At 46.6% G+C, this 18,035-nt stretch overlaps 1 protein-coding gene across 1 annotated transcript in view; it reads left to right on the forward strand.

Annotated features, from left to right (window-relative positions):
- The window catches only part of SLC25A22 (solute carrier family 25 member 22), a 51,951-nt gene that overhangs the window by 26,541 nt on the left and 7,375 nt on the right, over positions 1–18,035 (forward strand). The window contains exons 3-5 of the mRNA XM_054635766.2: positions 853–978; positions 4,116–4,171; positions 9,865–9,955. Coding sequence (XP_054491741.2) covers positions 853–978; positions 4,116–4,171; positions 9,865–9,955 — 273 coding nt within the window. The remainder of the gene's footprint in view (positions 1–852; positions 979–4,115; positions 4,172–9,864; positions 9,956–18,035) is intronic.

The raw sequence follows: 18,035 nt of genomic DNA on the forward strand, positions 1-18,035 counted from the left end.
GTGTGCAGTGGTTTATTGAGCATGTAAGTGTAGGACATTTTTCTTAATTGAATTTGCTGGGAACCCATGTTTAGCTGATGTGGCTTTCGCTCAGTGCCACTTGCAGGAATTCTCAGTGGGAACACAAAGGGGAGTGAAAAAAGCCCTGTGCTTTGGAAGCACGTGCAGTGAGCCAGTTTTGATTTCCCCCAGAGGTATGAGCTCACGTCTCCACATCTGCAGCCCTGCAGGCTGCCAGCCCGGTGGCTTTGCCGGGCTGCTGCTTTGTGTGTGTTCCCCTGGCCCTGGGAGATGGGTCTGGAAGCAGTTTCCCGTGGCTGCAGCCATCTGCTCCATGGCTGCCAGCTGGGTGCTTCTGCTGGGCCCATTCCCACATGATGGTAGCAGCTGATGTATCACGACCCTCTCATTAGCTGCAGATCTGATTGTGGTGCAGGAAAGCGTTTATCAGTAAACCTGCTGGCTCGGATGCCATCAGGCCCTAGCTGAAGGCTGTCCACGTGGTGGATGGTCCAGCACTCAGTCTTTTCTCCTCTAGGGACAACAGAAATCCCTGGGTCCTGGGCAACAGGATTTTTTCCTGCTCCTAGTAATGTGTGGGTTAGGTGGTTGGCTCCACTCCACTCATCAGTGGTTTGTGCTGATGGTATGTGCTGCTTTCTCTGCCTCTCCATATACACAGCAGGAACCAAGCTTTGCTTTGTGGAAGAGGTTCCTTTGTGCTGGGGGGGGACAGCCTTGTCTCACAGCCATGCATTAACTTTGGTCACACAGAAGAGTTCAGCTTTTTGCTCTTTCCCTTCCCTGATATTACCCAGTGCTAAGACATCTGTTTATCTCTTCCCCTTACAGTTTACCTGCCAAGCTGATCAATGGAGGGATAGCTGGGCTGATCGGGGTCACCTGTGTATTTCCCATTGACCTGGCAAAAACTCGCCTGCAGAACCAGCAGAATGGCCAACGGATGTACAGCAGCCTGTGAGTACTGCCCACACGGGCACCATCCCTCGGGGCTTTCCACAGGAGTCCTTCCACTTTGTTACCTCTTTCAGGTGAGCTCATCATCTCTAGGAACTGGGCTGTCCTCAGGAAAACCAGGGGACAGTCTGGAGCCAAGCTGTGCTAGAACAGATAAAGCAAATAGGGCAGCTCTTGAGGCTGCTGAGCTGAGCAGGGGAGTCCTCTGCAGAGGGCACATCTGTTTGCATCCCTTGCTTGGGAGCAGCATGTTCACTACTGCCAGGGCTCAGAACCAAAACACAAGGAATCCCAATCACCTGATCCCGAACACAAGGAGTCTGCTGAGCTGGTCAGGTGCCTGAGGGAGTTTCTGCCTCTGTTCTGTTTCCATTGCTGTGATATTGGAGATCCTTCCTTTGCTGTGTCAGTTTTAGAAAGAGGAAGCAGTCACTCATTTCCAGTCTAGAACATTGCATGCAGACCTTTTGAAGGATCACAGGATGACACATGCTATAGTTAGACCAGCCATCCGCTGTCCAAAAGAACCCCAGGTACTGCACCTGTAGGAAAGAAGGCATGAGTGTATCCAGCCCACCAAATTCACTTGGAGTTTGTGTCGAGTGCTTAGGGCTGCATATCTCCTGTGAGAATGGGTACCACACTTAGCACAAGATGCTTTATCCTGGGAACCAGAGACAGGCCTTAGTTTTCCAAAAGAATTTGTGGTATTGAGGGGAAGAAGGGACTGGGACTGGTGAGGTATGTCCTGTCTTCCTACCACTTTGTTTAGAACTAGTGTAACCTGATTCCCGCTCCTCCACACCATCTTTTCCTCTTTCCTGCCCAGGAGAATTTGAGGCAGAGGGGGAATAGCAAGGAAATGCTCTCTCTGCTGATGGCTTTAGTCTCTGTGCCTCCTTGCTCTAGCTGATGACATGAGCTTAGGCTGTAGGCTCTGGTGCTTCCCTTGATAGTTCCTGTGCTCTCTGCTCCCTGCACTGTCAGTGTGCCCTGGCTTGTTGGCAGGATGTGGCTGCCCATATTGCTTTGCATCCCCTTTTGTTGTGTCCTATTCCTGCTGTAGATTGCTTCACCTCCCTGAGGATCATTTACCCTCCTCACCTGACAGCAGGAGGAGTTTAGGCAGGTTGAAGAACTTGTATGCCAGGATGTCTCATGCCTGGAAGGGAGCTCGGTAGGAGAGAGGCTTTTAACCTCCAGCAGTCAAGTGCAAGTCAGCTCCATAGCCAGGAATTGCTGTGAGATCAGGAGCTGTTAAGGAGTACATAAGATTTACACTGTATATTTGAACTGGCTGCTTCTAAGAACAGGAAGGGCTGAGCTTTCCTAAGAAAGTTTCCCCAGTTACAGCAGCTTTTTTTTCTGGAAATGCTGTGTGCCCATCAGTACTAGATCTTCTGATTACACCAATTACCTGGTGTCTGCTGAACACCCAAGAAAGGCAGCAAGTTCCTTTAAAATGTTGGCTCTCTTACTTTAGGATAGTATGCCTTGCTTATGCTTAGCTCAAGAGATCTTTGGCATCAGGGGAACCTCTCACTTTAAAAAGACAAAGACACTTCTGAGGGAAGGAGAGAGCTTGGCTTTTGGGCTGTGCTGCCCCAGGTGTGTTACTGTGGAGGTTCCATTTTAGTATAATTTTCGTTGGCTGTTGGCTCCCTTTTTCCAGGGAGAGAAGAACGCTGGATGTGGCCTTGGCTGCATCTTGTTCTGCTGCAGCTTGAGGGGCTTTAAGTGACATGCAAGCTCTATCCTGATGCAGCAGGGCTGTATGAATATGGTGGGGAGCAGCTCTTCTCACTCCTCTCCCTGCTGCAGCATCACTGGCTCAGGGAAAATGTGTTGCCTTCAGCACTGCAGTGTGAGAACTTGACGGGAGGGATAGGAGGGAGGTGCACTGAGATTTCTGGGGCTTGCAGATGAGTTGGAGGGGCTGCTCAGAAGGAGATGAGTATGTGCAAGTTGCAGGGGCTAGGGTGGAATGTGTGAAAGATGAGATGCCAAAGGATTCAAGGAGTCCCAGCAGAGGGGAAACTCATTGCCATGACTGGTAGCAAAGCAGGATGGCTCTTCACACGTAACTCTGTAACAGTCTTTGCCCATGGCCATAAAGCCCTCAAGGAAGTTCTGTATTTCCTTCTCTTCCACCTCAGCACTACTGCAGAGCTGAGAAGTTTACTCCTTGTGTTGCCAAATCTCTTAAAAATGTATTTGTGTTTTCATCAGCCACACTTCTCTTATTACTACTGAAAAGAGCCTTTTATTCCTTAAATTATGTACATATACATGCAAGTGCACCTCTCCCTTCCTCTATAGCTACAACAAGTACCTGTCTCTTCCCAAAGATACTCAGCATTCCAGCTTCATGCAGCTGTGGTCCAGAGAGGGAAACTCTGCCAGGGAATTTATGCAGCCGTCCTGAACAGTGACTTTGGATTTGCTAGGTGTGCATGTGTCTGTGCCTTCAAAAGCCTTTGAGCCATTCCAGTGCTCTGCAGGGTTTTCCCATTTGTAGTAAATGTGTTTGCAACAAGGAAGGTGACAGATTTCCCCTTGGAGCAGGGTACCCTGCCACACTGTCCTCAGGGCAAGAGCCCGAGTGCTTGCTGCCTGCTGTGAGACTTGATGTGTTAAAAGTGTGTGCTTTAATTTTCGTGGGAGGCCACAGATGACTGAGTGTTCAGGTCATCTCATCTTTGTGTGCCTCGTGTCAAATTTCACAGATTAAGACAAACAAGTCAGCATGGGGGGTTTGACCCCCCTCATTTCCCTTCCAGAGCTGGATTTAAAAATGTGTCGATGGGGATCTGCTTGTTAGAGCATTTAATGTGCATTTGCCACCGGGGACCCTGGATAAACAGCCCTTGCAGTGACACTTCTCCCTTTTGTGTTTCTAGAAAGCAGACAGTGTGTGCAGGGTGAGCCAGGGGTTTCAAAGCCCCTGTGGGTTAGGGGTTGAAATGGGACTCAGGCTTCAACAGCGGCACATTCAGAGGCTGACGTGGTTCCCATCTCAGCTGAGGGTTTCGCTGACAGAATGTAAATGGAAACCACTCCAAGAAATTTGTTTGTTTTTCTCTGCACTCCCCCACCTTTGAGGTGCTGCGGTTCATCTCCCTCTGTTGTGTTTGCAGGTCTGACTGCCTCATTAAAACGATTCGGTCGGAAGGCTACTTTGGCATGTACCGAGGTGAGTACAGCTGACTCAGGCACAGCACAGCTTTTGCGTTGGAAGCACTGGTGCGTAAGTAGGAGGAAAAGCTCTGTTCTCTGGCATATAAAGCAATAACCTGGCAATATCCTAGGAGGTTGAACAGTGCAGCTGTTTCTAAAATAAACTCCATGCAGGTGTCTATTCAGATACCTACCACTGAGGACTTGAGTCCTCCAAATGACTGTTTTGGTGTTAAACCTTACCACTTAGTGAAGTTCATCATTACTAGCAGTTTAAGTGAAGCTGCTGGACTTTGTGTCAGGACTGTATATTATGTTTCCCAGCTTGGGCATGGTAGCTTTTGACAGAGGGGCAGTAGCAAACCAGCTCTTGAAGTTCTGTGGTTAATGATTGAATTTATGTCAAAACCCTCCACCAGCATGGTCAGGCCTGCTGTCTCAAGCATGCCCAAGTGCCCTGTTCAAGCATTAAGACAAGCTGCAATTAAAAAAACAGTTAAAATAACCTGCTCTCCAAAAAAACTCCCTTGGGATGGTAAGAAAATCAGAGGTTGGCTCAGGGTGGAGCTTCACCTGTTTGGTTGCTTTGTGCTGGCCTGCTTGAAATCTCTTGGCTCTTTGGCTCAGGCTGTCTATTACAGCAGTGAGTTCCTCAGCTGACATGATACCTTTTATAATTTAAGCACAAAATCCCCTGTAAGTTTTTAAAGATTTTGAGGAGAGGAGGCCAGCAGGCCAAATTCTGACTTGACTTGTAGCAGAGGAAAACATGGAATACCTTCTTGGCTTGCAGCACGGTTCAGCTGGCTTCATTGACCCTGAGCTCTGGCTCATTCTGTATGCTGATAGTCACCTGCCTGCATATGCAGTTTTTATCTGGGTGCTTAAATAGCATTCTTGGTGGCACTCAGTCCCTGATAAAGCCTGGTTAAAGTTATGCTGCTATGATTAAATTGAGTCCTTGCTCTTTGTTTTTTCAAGCGGAACTCCAAAGATGCTGGCACCTTGCTCTTGGCACATGCAGTGTTTCTTGCTGCTTCTTCCCTGCTTCTAAGGAAACACAGGCATTGTGGCTGGCCAGGCCAGGAGCAGGCATTGGATGTTCAGGCAGAGTCTCTTGCCCAACTTCCTGGTGGGCGTTTCAGGGGAGTGTGGTGGATGGCAGGGATGGATTGGCTGCTTTGCATCAGCTTTCCTGGGAGCAGGCAACAAGACAAATAACCTCAAGGAACCCTGGCAAGCTCCATCTTCAATGCTAGCTATGACGTGTTCCCCTTTGATTTTTTCCAGAATCTGGCTGCTGCTGTGTTCCTAGCCAGGATTTTGAGCTTGTGTTAACTTTTAACTGTAAATGTGCCCTGGCAGGCTGCTTGGCAGGAGGCAGAAGGAAGAAGCTGTTTGGGGAAACTTACAGGGGAGACTGTAGGACCAAGAGTTTTTGTGAGAATCAGGACTTTTGGGAGAGACAGCCTAGTCCTTTAAGGCTTAGAGTGGTAGAGAGGATGTGGATCTCCAGGCCACTTGTCATCCCCAAGCAGAAGGGTACAGAGGGTTTTGCATAACTCTTTCTTTTCCCAACCTTTCCCAAGTCTGCTCAGCTTGGTCTATGTCTCTAACTCTGTTCAGGGAGCTGATAGTTGATTGAAATTACTTCTGACTATTAAATAGGGAGCTGGGTTGGAGAGGCCTTTTTTCAATAGCTCCAGCTCCTTCCAGAAAATTACAGATGCTTCAGCATGGCCATGGTGCAAATGTGAGTAGTCCCAAGAGCAGCAATCCTGGTCCCTTGCCTCAGTTCTGTGAGCTGACGTGAGCAGACCTTCCCACCCTCTTAGGGAGAGGGTTGGTGGGTAAAATACATCCAAGGTCCATGAAGATTATGTGAGTATTTTTCTGGAAAAAAGGTAAAGAGATATCTCAGCCTTGCAGACAGAGAAAGATGGAAATCAGGTGGTGGGATTGGTTCCTGCTCCCTCCAGCTGTCCTAGTTCCCCAGCAGAATTTGCTGAATGACTCACAAGCTCCTATTTGCAGGCTTTAAGCTGAAATTGGGAGGATTATATCTTAATGTGCTAAAGTAGCAGCTGCTGCTCCCCATGGAGGAGTCACAAGCACGTCACTTGTCCCTGCAGATCCTTTGGCCTCTGTCAGAGGACAGAAAGGGTTTGTTTGGGCACAGCCATTCCTGCTGGGCTGACTTCAGGGCTTCTTCATGGGTGAATCAAATCTCCTCAGTGCAGACAGGAGAGTGCCTTGTGTTTGTAGGATGCTTTTCTGCAAATCACCTCTTAAGATATTTGTGTGGGCAAAGTCTTTGCTTTGTATGAGTAGCCCATAGCAAACTGTGTGATGTATAAGGCAATCCCAACATTTCTCTCAAGTTCTTCTCCAGAATTTACAGGGATTCTTGGATTTGTTTGGGACAGGAAGAAGAGGAGTTCCCTTACGTTTTTCCCCATAATGTCTGTATAGCAGCAGTGCCTTGATGCTGGATGGTGCTGTCCAGCCCTGTCTGTGCTCAAGGAATTGATGGTGTGCAGCCTTAAAACATGATGCCAAGTGAATGAATCCATAGTGCCTGTGGGCTCCTGATCCCCATGGGCATCAGTGATAGGGGATCTTGGGGAGATGCTCCCTCAGCTTCCTACTGCTGTCCAGCCAGAAGCCACCTAAATATCCCAGCACGTGTTCTGAGCAATCCCAGTGCTGTTTGCAGACCAAGTGTTTAGCCAAGCTGGCAGGAGCCAAAGGCCCAGATCAGGCTGAGGAAGTTCCCTTTGCTGTTGGTGACATTTGGAGGGTAGCTACACTTAGCTGCAGTAGTATGGCAGCCTTCCCTGGCCTCTGCTAATAATATCTCCCAGTGCTGCACTGGGGATGACTCAATCTCCCTCTTATGTAGGTTGGTGGTGGTGTATAAGGACTTCTGTGAGAAATGTGTTTTAATGAAAAAACAAGGCTTGGTGAGAAGAGGGCACCTACAAGTTTAGTTGGCAAACAGCTAGTTTTGCCTCTGGTTGATTTTGTTCTTTGTAGTGCTTCCTTACTTATTTTTAAAAAGCTTTGTTTTTTAATGATTCCTGTTTATTTTTCCACCTGTTTATTTTTCCATTCTGTTTGTCTTTGCTTGTGGTACATGTAACATTGCCTGTAGGCCAAGGTTGGCTTTAGTTAGGGAAGTACCCATTGGCATGGGCAGGATTGAGGAGATTTTACCAAAAGGAGGAGATGCTGTGGAAAGCATACAGCCAGCAGCTGGAGTATCTAATATCTCCTCCTCCAGTAAATTGAAGCTGTTATGGATTATTCAGGACAGGGATTATCCATTCTCTGCTAAGCAGCTTTACTGAAAATATCAAAGATGTAGGAGAAAACTCAGGTTCATTAACTTTTTTCCTGTATATGTTGTGTGATTTTACCCTCTGCTTTATTTGCAATTGAAGAGAAACTTCTGTGAAAGCCTCTTGGTTCCTGAAGGTGGTCAGAGTGTGGAAGTGTACACACTTCTTGTGTGCCTTTCTTGCTTGATAGTTTGGAGTTTGTTTGCTTTCTTTAGTGAACCCTTTGCACTGGTGTTAAGAGTAGCAGCTTTATGCTTTTTTCCTTTCTCTTCTTGTTTTTCCAAGGAAAGGGTTATTCATGCTGTGTCAGTGTACAGGTGTTACACTTCATAGCCATTGGGAGTGTTGTTGAAGTTGGTGCCAGCTTGGCCTTTGAGGAAACACTTCATGGGTAGCCACTTACACTTAAAGTGAGGCTGTGTGGATTTGCTTTGTAGATCCTGATATGATTGGCATTAAAAGGTGGATGTGGAGTGTGAAGGTTCTGTGTGGCTTCTCTTTGTGTGCAAGAGCCATGGCAGAGGGGACATGATGTGTAGGAAGAATATCAAACTGAAGCAGCACAATCACTGGTGCCCTTAAAAGTTTGCAAAGAACCAGAAGTGTGAGAGGCCTGCCCTGCTCCCTGCTAGTTGATTTGTGTACTGTGAAAGATGATGGCATTTGTTGGATGAAACAAATGACAAGTGTGGAATGAACGCATTGCTTTGGCTTGCTACGAGGCAGCACTACTCTGTATTTTCTGCAAAATCTGAACATGGGAGTTGAAAAGGGGGAAGATGTGTTGGGCTGCCCAGCCCTGTGCAGCAAAGGCTGTCTTTTCTTGCTGCAGTTTTCTGAATGGTGGAGATGTGTCTTCTGAGCAGAGGATGTGGAGCCAAGGATTCCTGTGTCCCACTCCCTGTTGTAGTGGTTCCAGAAGTCCCATTGTGACTTTGTGTCCTAATCTGAGGAAAGTCCCCCTAAACCTATGTATTTCAGTTCTTGAAGGGAGGGGAGTCCATCCTGAGGAATAAAAGATTGAGCTGACTTTCTCTAGGTGTTTTTAGCCCTTATAGCTCCTGTCAACTTGGGTTCAGAGGTCCTGAAAATGAACCCCACCACGTCTTTAGAGCCACGTGGGGGTACAGGCTTCTCTGGCTGCTGCCCTTTGGAATATGAATCTTTGGGTTAAATTGTTTAAATCTCAAAGACAAGCATAAATGTCTGTATTTGTGTTTGTTCTTACAAAGGTGTTCTAGGCCATTAACCATTCTCAAGTGTAGCTCCTTTGGAGGGCTTGGAGCTCAGTACATTTCAGTGCAGGTAGGGAGAGCTTGAGGCTGTAGGATTTAAATGGAGGGGAATGTTCTGGAGTGTTAATCTAATGGTGCAAACCTCACTCTGCTGGGAAGTGACTGGCTATTCCCTCACCCCCTTTCCCCCAGGGCAGCTTGAAAGCTGCTCCCAGCAGCACTGATGTTGCACTAATACCGGTGTTCAGGCCCACAGCAGCCAGCCAGGCCATGCAGGCCTTTCATTGTGACAGGCACAATACAGGGATTTGCTGTTTGTTGCTCCTGACAAAAGGGCACTCCAGCGGGTGGGGGATGCAGGGAGCCAAGGCTTGTTTACACCCCAGGTCCCCCAGCAAGCCTTGCCATGGAGCTCAGAGGGGAATTTCTGTGTGCTGCAGCTTGTGGTGGGCAAAAAGCCACTTCAGCGGTGGCCGTTTTGGGGGTGACACCCAGTGGTGACACACAGGGGAAGCCACTTTGCTCTAAGGGCTGGTCTAGAGCTGGTTCTGTGCAGATGAGCCAGGTGACTTCAGCCAGCCTCCAGGTCTTTCAATGGCTCTGCCTTTGGTGAGTTGCTTAGAATTCAAGCTGCTCTGGATTTCTGGGGGAGGAAGCAGGGAAGGGATCCATTGAGAAGGTGTGGCAGGGGGTCTTTTGCTTCTCAAAAGACCCCCTGCCACAAAATATTTGCAAAGGAGTTGGGACTGGTTGTTAAACCATCTTGTACTCCTTTTCTGAAGGTTTGATCTACATCCTTCTGAATTCATAGGAGTGCATCCTTGGATGAAAGACAGGGATGCATGTATACATGGTGGGAGGTAGTAGTGAAGCTGAAGAAATTACAAAATACATATGGCAAATGGAGTAGAAACACATCTGGGGATGTTTTCACAAACTCAAGGTGCTGGGAGGCAGAAACACTTGTTAATTTTCAGTGGTGTTTTGTATTTCTAAATCCCTTTGGTGCACTGGGAGCTCTCCTCCTTCTGTCTGTGGTTTTGTGCAGAAGTTACAACACATTCCTGAAAGATCCAGTTAACAATTCCATTATTCTCATTATCCAATGGCCTTTTTCTCTTTTCCTTGTCCAGGGGCTGCAGTGAACCTGACTCTGGTGACACCAGAAAAGGCTATCAAACTGGCAGCCAATGACTTCTTCCGGCATCACCTCTCCAAAGATGGGTGAGTAGGGAATTGACCTTCTGCAGTCAGCTTGAAAGACACTGACTCTTGCAACACGTCTGGTGAGACTTCAGGAGAAGGTGGAATGGGATAGTGCAGTGACTGAAATATGACTTGACCTTGAACAGCTCAGCTGGTGATTACGTTCAGGCTAAGGATGCAATGTCTAAAATGGGAAGCATGAAGCACTCCACTGGATGACTGCTCTTTACTCAAGCTTCTAAAAATAGTCCCAGATTTAAGCCAAGGTTAGCAGATCCAGAATGTGTAGTCTAAGTATTTGAGAGGAACCCAATGTCACTGATCATTGCTCAAACAGCTGCTGGGAGGACTCTTGTCCTCAGCATCCTATTGGATCCTCTCACGTTCTTTCTGGCTTGAAAAGGTATCAAGTCAAGCTCTGTAGACCCCAAACTTAGCACCCCTCTTCTCCTTTTGTACCTTGAAAATAGTTTTAGAGAGGTGGTAAATCTGAATTAACTAAAGGCACTTGCAGCAGCTGACCTTCAAATAAATGCTGAAGGAATAAAATTACTGGTTCAGCTTGCAAGTGGAGTTTGGTTCATGTGAATTAAATGTGAGTAAAAGGCATAAGCTAGAGCAGTTGAGAGGAGCTGGATCCTGAATATTTAATGTTGCTTTCACCAAGATGTTTCCAAATTGCATGGGAAATAGTTGTGTCGCCCATCAGAGAGAGGCCTTTCCCCAGAGGCAGGCAAGGGCATTGTCTCCAGTCCTTGGTGACAGTCACTAAAATGACAGCCTGCTTGGGATATGATCCCAGCAATTCCCATCAACAGTAATGGGGTGGGGCCTCAGTGAAAATGCAAAGCTCCAGCACGATTACTGGGCTTAACAATTTCCCAAAACATATCACATCAGTCCTGGCTGGTGCAGACCAGTGTCTCAACAACTTCAGTGGACATTGTGGACAGACACAGATTGAGAATCCATTTTTTCTCTGTACCTTTTCTTTTTTTTTCTTTTGTTCTGGAGTCCTTTAAAGTAGCAGCTAACATATGTCTGTGTGACTCATCGGCTCACAGCTCTTCATGATTTTCTGACTCAAATCTTTGAATAGTCTCTTCTGTGCTCTGCTCAGACAGTGGGAGGTAATGATGTCCTCTACCAAGTGGAGTGTCTCATCCCTGCAGCAGACAGCCCAGCACACCTTGGTGTACTGCAGTAAACAACAGCTCTTTGCCACCACCTACAAAGTGGGGTCTTAGTGGCCTGTACAGGCCCAAAAAGATGCCAAGCTGCCACACCTTGTACTGCACTAAGGGAATGGTTCCATGGAAGAAATCAGACTAGCATTGCAACATATTTGGTATTCTGGGAGAGCAATCACTGCTGTGATGTTTCAGCCAGGGGACATGGAAGGGGACATGCCTATCAGTCAATGTCCTGCACCATGAGGTAAAGGCTTCCTCAGAGGACCAGTGTGTATATCTGCCTCAGTGCTGAGTCCAGCTTTGAACAGGTCTTTGAATAAGTGGGGTACAGCTGTTTCCAGGAGTAGCTGAGGTTTTCACTCAGACCTCTTCCAGTTTGACTTTTGGGTCACTGGCTGGTGCACACATGACATAGATGATATGCTGCACTTAATTCAGAATAAAGGAGCTAGAGAATTTTTCCAAGAGCAAGACACCCTGTTCTCCTAAATCTTACATACTGATGGGTCTGGCACTACAGTGACCTAGAGCAGGAGCATGATACCACCCAGGTAGTGGGAGGTCTTTGTTTCTCAACACAGAGCATTTTAGTTCCTTTAGAGAAAAGAGACATTGGACCACAGTTAGGTGACAAGAGCAGCATGTGGAGTCAGAGTCACTCATCTTATTTAACCACCGTGGGGGGTTTGGATGAGTGAAATCTGGTCAGCTGTGCTCTTGAGGGTTGCCAGTGTGAGCTGGACAGAGAGGCAGAGCCTTGATGATTTAAGGTATTTCTACCTAGAAATGTCACTGCAAAATATGATGGGAAGAAAAATACCTTGCAGGTTTGCTGTGTCTGGTACAGGCTATGAATGTGGGATCTGGTAGTTTTGTCCCTTGGGATGCTTCTGTCCCATCCTCCCCAGTTGCCTTGGTAAGATGGGACAGGATCAGCAGTGCTGGAATTTAAAGGCCTCTCCTCCCCAGGACCCAACAGGGTGCATACCTGCTAGCACATCACAGGGCTGGGCCACCTATTTCACAATTCCAGCCAAAGCCTAGTTATGAACAACAAAATAGCTTGGGGTTAGAAAGGTGAAGCCTGGAGCTGCCTGGCACATGAATATGGTTTCATTTCTTGATGTGTAATTGCATGAGTCAAGGTGATACATTGGGCAAAGCACAGTGAGGGGGTTAGGATCAATGTAAGGCTGGATCAGCAAGATCTTGGTTCAGCTCCCTCAAAGTCCTTGTTGCACAAACCAGTCTGTCTGCTGTGTATTTTCATAGATGCTGTGCCCTTAGGTCAGTATCCCAAAGGATGCTCTGACTCAAAGCTGCAGAATTCTTCTGTTTACATTGAATGCCTTTGTGCTAAGCATGTAGCACTTGTCTTGCCTGAAATATGTTGCACAAGTTGGTAATCCTTTTCTTATAAAATATGCATGTTCTACCAGTATTTGCTGATTAAAATATGTGGTATTAAAGTAGACCTCGATGTGCAAGAGGAGGAAGCACGTGTGGACCAGAGAGAGTGTGGCAATTCCAGCATGACTCAAAGTAGCCTCAAGTTAAACAACAGCTTTCAGTGTGCATTAATGTATTTATTTTTATCCTTTGAAAAACTTAGTGTTGAAATTGCTTTTAAACTGCCAGGATAAAAAAGTGGCATAAAGCCTATTTTTGAAAGGCCAGACTGAAAACAGCACCTGTGGTGTAGGAAGCTCCTGACTGCGCATTGCTGGAAGAGTATTTTAGGGATGTTATCACTACAGCTTTGTGCTAGACTCCCTTTTCCCTTACTGTGCCCTTGGACACTGCTGGGGGTAGAGCATTGGGGCAGCAGGTCCTCACAAGGGATCTCATGTCCTTGTTGGTGCAGCTCTCTCCCTGAGTGTGCAGGTGTGTGTTCCTGCAGCTCTCTCCAGCCTGAGGCTAACTCAGGAAGGCACTCCTGCCTGCACCATGCTTTTCCCCTCCTTTTGGTGCAGGGAGCATGTGTGCTTACAGGCTGGGGGACGTCATTTCTGCTTCTTTGCCAGTTTCTATTTCTTTGCCAGTTTCTATTTTGATGTCAAGGCCATTATGACAGCCTACAGCTACAGCTTTTTTGTTTTCTCAAGAAAGAAAACTGAGTTGGTCCTTCCAAGCTGTCCTGGTCATTTAGGAGTGATGAAGGCCTGAGTGAGTTGTGTGAGTGCTGAAGACATGCTTGCTATGCTGTGGAGGAGAGGAGGGAGACCAAAATACTGAGAAACCTGAAGGGCACTCCATGACCATGACTGACAAAGGTGATAAGGTCAAGTGATTTCCTGTGACGATTTTGACCTAAGAGCTTCTGTAATTCCCAGGAGAAGAAGATGGCCCACAGAAGAGTCTCCAGCAGGTCTTTGTTCCTGTGTCTTTCTGTGGGGAAGAGTTTTCACTAGGCTGGGCAAGGCAGAATGTGGAGGGAGGGGAAACCAGGTCTTCAGGCTGCTGGAAACAGATGGGATTTTTTTAAAACTGTGGCTTTTTGAAGCTGCATGTGTTGAGAGACTCAGTTTCATGGCTGCTGTTAAAATAGGAGTGGCTTCATTGTCCAGAGCAGAGGATGTGAGGAGTCACCAGGGCTAAGTGAAATGCTTGACTATGAAGCACTTGGGTATGAAGCTGAGAAGGCAATTTAGATTGATAGTACACCAGCATTTAAAGTACATCATTGATTATTGGGTACTCAGTGTGGGAGGCCTCTTTGATTGATTTAAGTATTACCTGCTTTTTATATCCTCTTTGAATCTGGGTGTTAAACACTTCATAAACCAGTTTCTTTAAAGTGTTCTACAAAGTTTTGGGTTTATCTCCAAAGTGTGGAGTGCCAGGTAGCTGTTTTGTTGGGCATGTGTTTGCCAGGTTTTGTTCATTTTTCAGGTTCTTGGTTAAATATTCTGCCTTGGCTGCAGTAAAGTGTCATGCCTTCTTACATAAGCAATTTGTTGCTCATAAAAACTTTCCAGTGTCCCTGGATGAGTTCCTGCTGCTCTTCTCCAAGGTGTTATTCCCTTACTCATCCTGTCCTCTTTAATCTTGACCTTTATTTTGTTTGTTTTCTGAAGCAAAGGCTGGCAATCTGCTGTCTTAGCATCTCAGATTCCTAGGAAGACCAGCATGACTGACTTAATTCTGCCTCTGCTGATGCTAGAAATTTTCTTCTATTCTGCTTCCTCTTGTCTTGTATCTTTGCACAGGGAAGAGAAATAGCCAACTGGGACAAGTGAGGTATTTTTCCTTCAGTCTTATGCAGTTGTGGAGACTGGAGCTTGTTGTCCATTGCCTTCCCAAGTGATATATGTCCCCAGGGCTCTTTCCTCATCTGCTCTTCTTTCAGGCTCTCCTGAAATACTTGGACCATCTCTTCTGTGGCATGAGTTTAAGTATCAATTGCATGGCTTGGATGATCCTTGAGCTGCAGAACTCTCTTAGTCAGGCTGTAAAGTGAGGCTCTCAATTTAGGAAGAAGGAGTGCTGCTGCTAGTCCTGGCGCTGAGCTGTTGTATCACCCTGCACAAGACTGTGCTTGGTCTTTCTTTGGCACTTGTGTGCCCAGGCAGCCTCTCCTGCAGTTATCCTGGATACTGTGGCACTTCTTTTGTGTAGGTAGCCCTCATCCAACTCACTGAGACTTGGAACTGGGGAAATCTCTCCCTTCCCCTTCAGAAGGAGACAGGAGCTGATCATGTCACTGTGCCAATTCAGGAACAGCTGTTTGGGGAGAGCTCTTTTATTTAGTACACTGAGGCCAAGCAGTTGAAGTGGGTTGAAGCTGTTGACATCAAAGGTCGGCCAAAAAGTAAATGCACTTTCAACTGTTAATCTGGAGGGAGATAGAGATGTGCTGTTTAATCACAGAATGCACCCATGGGAGGAGCATTGTCCTTGTCATCATTCCAGGCACATGTCTTGGGATGAAACGTGGGTTGTGTCTGTGTTCAACATGCTCAGTCGTGTTACCCTGTCCATTGTTCACTTCCACAAATGTTCACATAGGAACAAAACACTTGGCATTTCCTGCCAGGGCAAACCTGATGCAGGTAAAGAGTCAACTCCTCTTGACTTAGTCCAAACATGCAACACAGAACTGTACATTCCTGGAATAATGGCTTCCAGATCAACATTTAATCTGGCATGTTACTTTGAGATGTATCTGTTCCACATCAGTACTTTATTTGGCTTGTCTGAGGCATTTTTGAGCTGGCACTAGAAGTGAGAGGGAGCTTGTAGTGGGAACTGTATTGCTTTTACATTTCCAGCATTGTAGCTCCAGCTTTTCTGAGGTGCAGTTACAGTAGCTTGTTCCTCCTTGGAAAATCAGGGGTTGGATTAAAGGACAGTTTGTGTGCACATCCCCCTGTGACTGTGGCAGAGAGGGTGCTCTTCCTTTGAAGGACAACTCCTGTGTGCTGGTCTTCTAATCCATATCAAAGACCCACAATGTCAATTGTTTGAAAGGAACTGGCTCTGTCTGCTTTGAAACTCCTGGGGAGCTTTCTGCAACCTCTTGGGCTGACAGAGGCAGAGGTTATTTTATGAGTGAGGAAGGTGATGTCCAAGATGGGGGCAGTAGCCTTTTGGGTAGGAAAAAAAAAGGGATTGCTTTGGATGGATGTTTCTTTAGCTCAGAGATTTCCTCTCTGGAAATGTTATCCTGATTCCAGAATGGCTGGTTCTGGTCCCTGCCCAAACACAGTAAATTCCCACATGGTCAAGATTCTGAGAAACTTGAAAAAAACCCTACACTGCTCCCATGTGACATCAATATATCAATGCTGTCAGAGATCCTAACTTTGAACTGATTGCTCCCCAAAAGCCTTCCATAAACCTCTAGTTCCTGTTTTTTGACTTTGTTTTTCAGCTCTAGTTTGAAACTCTAATTTAAATCAAGCATGTATCTCCTCGCCTTCCCATTTGACATTTTTGACTTGTCACAAATTAATAGTATGTCAGTAAAAAATGTAGAACAACTTATTTCTGCCAGTGCAGAATTTGAGGCTATTGTGTATATGTTATATTTAACACTCCCTTGCTGTGATAAAAGATGGTTTCTGGATTTGTAGGATCAGATCTTTGCTGGTGTTGCAGCTTTTGAAGTTAGTTGAGATGTGCTGGTTTTTAAACCACTGAGGATAAGGCCAGTGGTGCCTTAAATATTTAAACTCCTTTGTTGTGTAGAGATGAACAGTTTTCAAACTTTCCTTTTATGTGCAGACTGGTGAGGTTTTGCAAAGGCAGTTTGACCCCTGTATGGCAGCTTTTAAACCTCCTGTCAAAAGATTTGCTTATCCTAAGCTACTTTTTTTCTTGGACTCTCCCCAGTTCCCAGGATGTGCAAACCCAAAGCTGAAAGCCCTTGTTCTAGATGCTTTTGATGTATCTGTTTGACATCTCTAAAGTACACCCACATGTGTAAATCCTTCCTTGGGCCATACTGGCATAGCTCCATGGAGTTCAGTCAAGTCATGGCTGACTTTAGTTGGCTGGGATAATGGTCCAAGATGAATATGTAGGCCAAATCTTTCCTGATCTTTTGAACTGGTTATCAAAGCAGTCACCCTGGATGAAAGCCAGAAGATATGTACTCTAGGGATGCTCCAGGGCTCTTGCTAAAGTGGGAGATGCTCTGCTGTGCCAAGGAGAGATTTGGCAGCCAGCTCCTTTGGGTGGTTTGCTTCCTCCCACAGCCAGGCTGGAGATTGTGCAGCCTTGCTGCTGACTGTATCAAGCCACTCAGAGACTGGTGCTGTGTTTCAGGCCACCCAAAAGGCACAAGTTGGCCACCTCCAAGTGGCAGTGGCAGTGGGAACCTCTGGATTTGCACACCCTAGTTCCCCCACACCTCCAGGAAAGCCTGCTGTGCACACTTCAGAACCCGTGTGGGTAACTCCGTGGGAGGGATTGTTCTTTGCAGTTCCTCATCTGTGGGGAGATTTGGAAAGGGGAGACTGAAATATTCCTTCTTTCAGCCTTATAGGAGAGCTCTATATTTAGTCACTGGTAATCTCTGTTGTGGCTCTGTGCCTTTAATCCCCTGCTCTCATATCCTCTCCAGAGAAGATGAGAGGTGGAGAAATGGGCCCAGCTTACGTGGTGGGCCAGCAGGATTACTGTGCATCTGCCCTCCCTTTCCTGTAGGGTTGGCAATGAAACTGCTTTGCTGGCCCACTGCCCCACAGCTGTGCTCTGTGTGTGCTTGGGAAACACCTGGCAAGGGAGTGTGCCTGGGCTGTGCAAGGGAGTGGAAAGTATCACTGTGGAACTGCTTTTGCCACAGCGTGGGGATGTGCCTCGAGCAGGTTAAGATGAGGTATTGCTGCAGAGCAGGGCTGGGGGAGGTAAAAATGGTACTTGCATTTAAAACAGAAGAAAGAGGAGGCTGTTTCTCTCTGGCTGTGTGATTTATACACACTTCTTTTTTAAACCCTTTTAGGAAAGAGCAGGTCAGGTGTACTTTTTAACCAAGTCTGTGTTTTCTGGTGCCAAGGCATGAGGTTTTTTTTACAGGGCAAAACCACATCACTTTCTGAAAATCTTATGAGGTTTTGTATCCTGAATTCCTCTTTTTAGCCTTAGCTGGGCTCTTTCATAGTTTTGGAATGGAGGGAACAATGAAATGCTGCATTTTGCTGCATGAGAACATGTTGCTGATAGTCCCTGCTCTCTAGTGCAGAGAATACACAAATCTTCATTGCTGGAGGTCCATCCCATCCCTTGTCTCTCAGGGAGAACCAGTTTAATGCAAAGGCTATTTGTTCAGTTTGGAAAACCCGGTAACATGAAACAGCTCCTAACCACAGAGGAACTGCCTCCCTGATTCATATTCACTCTTTATTTACTTTGCTTTTCCCAGAGAACTCCAAAGCAGCAAGTTGAATATTTTCCCTCCTTGT

The sequence above is a fragment of the Agelaius phoeniceus genome, chromosome 6 (assembly GCF_051311805.1).
Source record: "Agelaius phoeniceus isolate bAgePho1 chromosome 6, bAgePho1.hap1, whole genome shotgun sequence".
NCBI lineage: Eukaryota > Metazoa > Chordata > Aves > Passeriformes > Icteridae > Agelaius > Agelaius phoeniceus.